Below are 2,059 nucleotides of genomic sequence, written 5' to 3' on the forward strand. Positions count from 1 at the left end.
ACTCTTCATTCAGTGGGTTGGTCTGGTATGAGAAGTTATGGGAAAAAGTATATTACAGCATTTCTAATTCATGAATTTATAATGATTTCCGTGTTCTACATGTTGGATCTTCTACTATTCTATGTTCTTCTCTAAAAGGTGTTAATCCCTATGTTGTGCGGAGCTGAGTATCTTCTATCCATTGGGATAAGCATGACATCCTTCATACTGAGAAGCTTTTCATAGGAAAGGATTTTAATGGACACATTAGGGCGGTATATGGGGGTTGCGATGACATGCATGGAGGCTTTAGTTTTGGGGTTAAGAACGGAGGAGGAACTTCGCAGCTAGATTTCGCAAAGGCGTTTGATTTGGTGATAACTAACTCAAGTTTTCCGAAGAAGGAGGAGCACTTGGTTACTTTTCATATTTCGGTAGCTAAGACATAGATGGACTATCTACTCTTCAGAAGATTTGATATAAGTTTGTGCGCGGACTACAAGGTCATCCCGAGTGAGAACGTCACAACCCAACATAGGCTCCTGGTCATGAATTTGGAGATTATATGGAAGTGAAGAAAGAGGGTTACGCATGGTCTACCTAGGATCAAGTGGGGAGCTTTGACTAAAGACAGAGCCCTAGAGTTGGGGGATAAGTTTTTGGCTATGGAGGCATGGAGGAGCAGTGGGGACGTGAGTGGTATGTGCACCATGACTTTGAATTGCATTGGGAGGTTGCTAGGGAGGTATTAGGGGGTCTCGAAGGGCCCCATCTGGTGGTCGCAAAAGGGACTGGTGGTGGAGCACTGAGGTCCAAGGTAAAGTGGAAGTTAAGAAAGCGGCATATTTGAAGCTTTTGGAGAGCACGAACGAGGAGGAGAAGAGGACGAACAGGGAGCGGTGTAAGGTGGCTATGAAGGAAGCGAATATAGCAGTAACAGTGGCTAAGACTTCTACATTTGAACGCTTGCAAGAAGAACTAGGAGGAAAGGGAAGGGATAAGAAGTTGTACAGGCTAGCCAAGGTGTGTGAAAGGAAGACCCATAATCTGGACCAAATGAAATGAATCAAGGACGAGGAAGGCAGAGTGTTGTTGGATGAGGCACTTATTCGTCGGAGATGGCAGACTTACTTTCATAAACTCTTGAACGAAGATTGGGATAGGAACATTGTGTTGGGTGACTTAGATCACTCCAAGAGTCATCGGGACTTTGGGTATTATAGACTTATAAAACTTGATGAGGTAAAGGTGGTTATGCGTAAGATGAGCAAGGGGAAGAACGATCAGACAGACAAAATCACGATGGCATTTTGGAAGAGCGTGAGTAGGGCAAGCTTGAAATGGATAACTGGGATGTTCAATATTATTTTTAGACGAAAATGATGCTCGAGGAATGGAGATGGAGTATGATAATCTCGTTGTATAATAACAAGGCTGATATCAAAAATTGCAACAACTATCGGGATATCAAGCTACTGAGCCATACTATGAAAGTATGGGAGAGGGTGGTGGAGCTTAGGATGAGGAAGATTGTATCTATTTTAGTGAACCAATTCGACTACATAAGTTATTCACCTAGTTAGGATGTTGATGGAGCAGTGTGGGAAGAGGAAGCGAGATTTACATATGATGTTCATCGACTTAGAGAAGGCTTATGATAAAATGTTGATGGAGGTGCTGTGAAGATGTTTGGAGAATAGAGGTGTTACTGTTGCATACATTAGAACTATTAAAGATATGTATGATGGAGCTAAGACTCGGGTGAGGAAAGTGGGAGAGGACTTGAAATACTTCCCGATTGGGATGGGGTTGCACCAGGGGTCAGCCCTTTGCCCATTTTTGTTTGCCCTACAATCAACGTGCCTATGCGACACATTCAAGGGGAGGTGCCATGGTGCTTGTTATTTGTAGATGACATTGTACTGATTGACGAGATGTGAGGTAGTGTTAACGAGAGGTTAGAGGTTTGGAGGCAGACCCTGGAGTCTAAAGGTTTCAAGTTGAGCAAGACCAAAACAGAATACTTGGAGTGCAAGTTTAGTGGCGCGACTTAGGAAGTGGATGAAGATTTGCGGCTTGA

The 2,059-nt window shown here is 43.5% G+C and overlaps 1 protein-coding gene across 1 annotated transcript; it reads left to right on the forward strand.

Annotated features, from left to right (window-relative positions):
• Positions 1–275: 275 nt before the first annotated feature.
• LOC138872102 (uncharacterized) lies at positions 276–1,662 on the forward strand. Its single transcript, XM_070150122.1, has 4 exons — positions 276–395; positions 721–1,002; positions 1,051–1,299; positions 1,579–1,662. The coding sequence occupies exons 1-4, from the start codon at positions 276–278 to the stop codon at positions 1,660–1,662; spliced, it is 735 nt and encodes a 244-aa protein (XP_070006223.1).
• The last annotated feature ends 397 nt before the right edge of the window (positions 1,663–2,059 follow it).

This window comes from Nicotiana sylvestris, chromosome 1 (assembly GCF_000393655.2).
Source record: "Nicotiana sylvestris chromosome 1, ASM39365v2, whole genome shotgun sequence".
Taxonomy (NCBI): domain Eukaryota; kingdom Viridiplantae; phylum Streptophyta; class Magnoliopsida; order Solanales; family Solanaceae; genus Nicotiana; species Nicotiana sylvestris.

Bases quoted from the DNA above. Each gene is read 5' to 3' on its own strand.
- LOC138872102 (XM_070150122.1), top strand. From the start codon at position 276: ATGCATGGAGGCTTTAGTTTTGGGGTTAAGAACGGAGGAGGAACTTCG. The intron at 396-720 runs GTTACTTTTCAT...GGAGGTTGCTAG, and splicing joins CGAAGAAGGAGGAGCACTTG to GGAGGTATTAGGGGGTCTCG. The intron at 1,300-1,578 runs GTGAGTAGGGCA...TTGATGGAGCAG, and splicing joins CGATGGCATTTTGGAAGAGC to TGTGGGAAGAGGAAGCGAGA.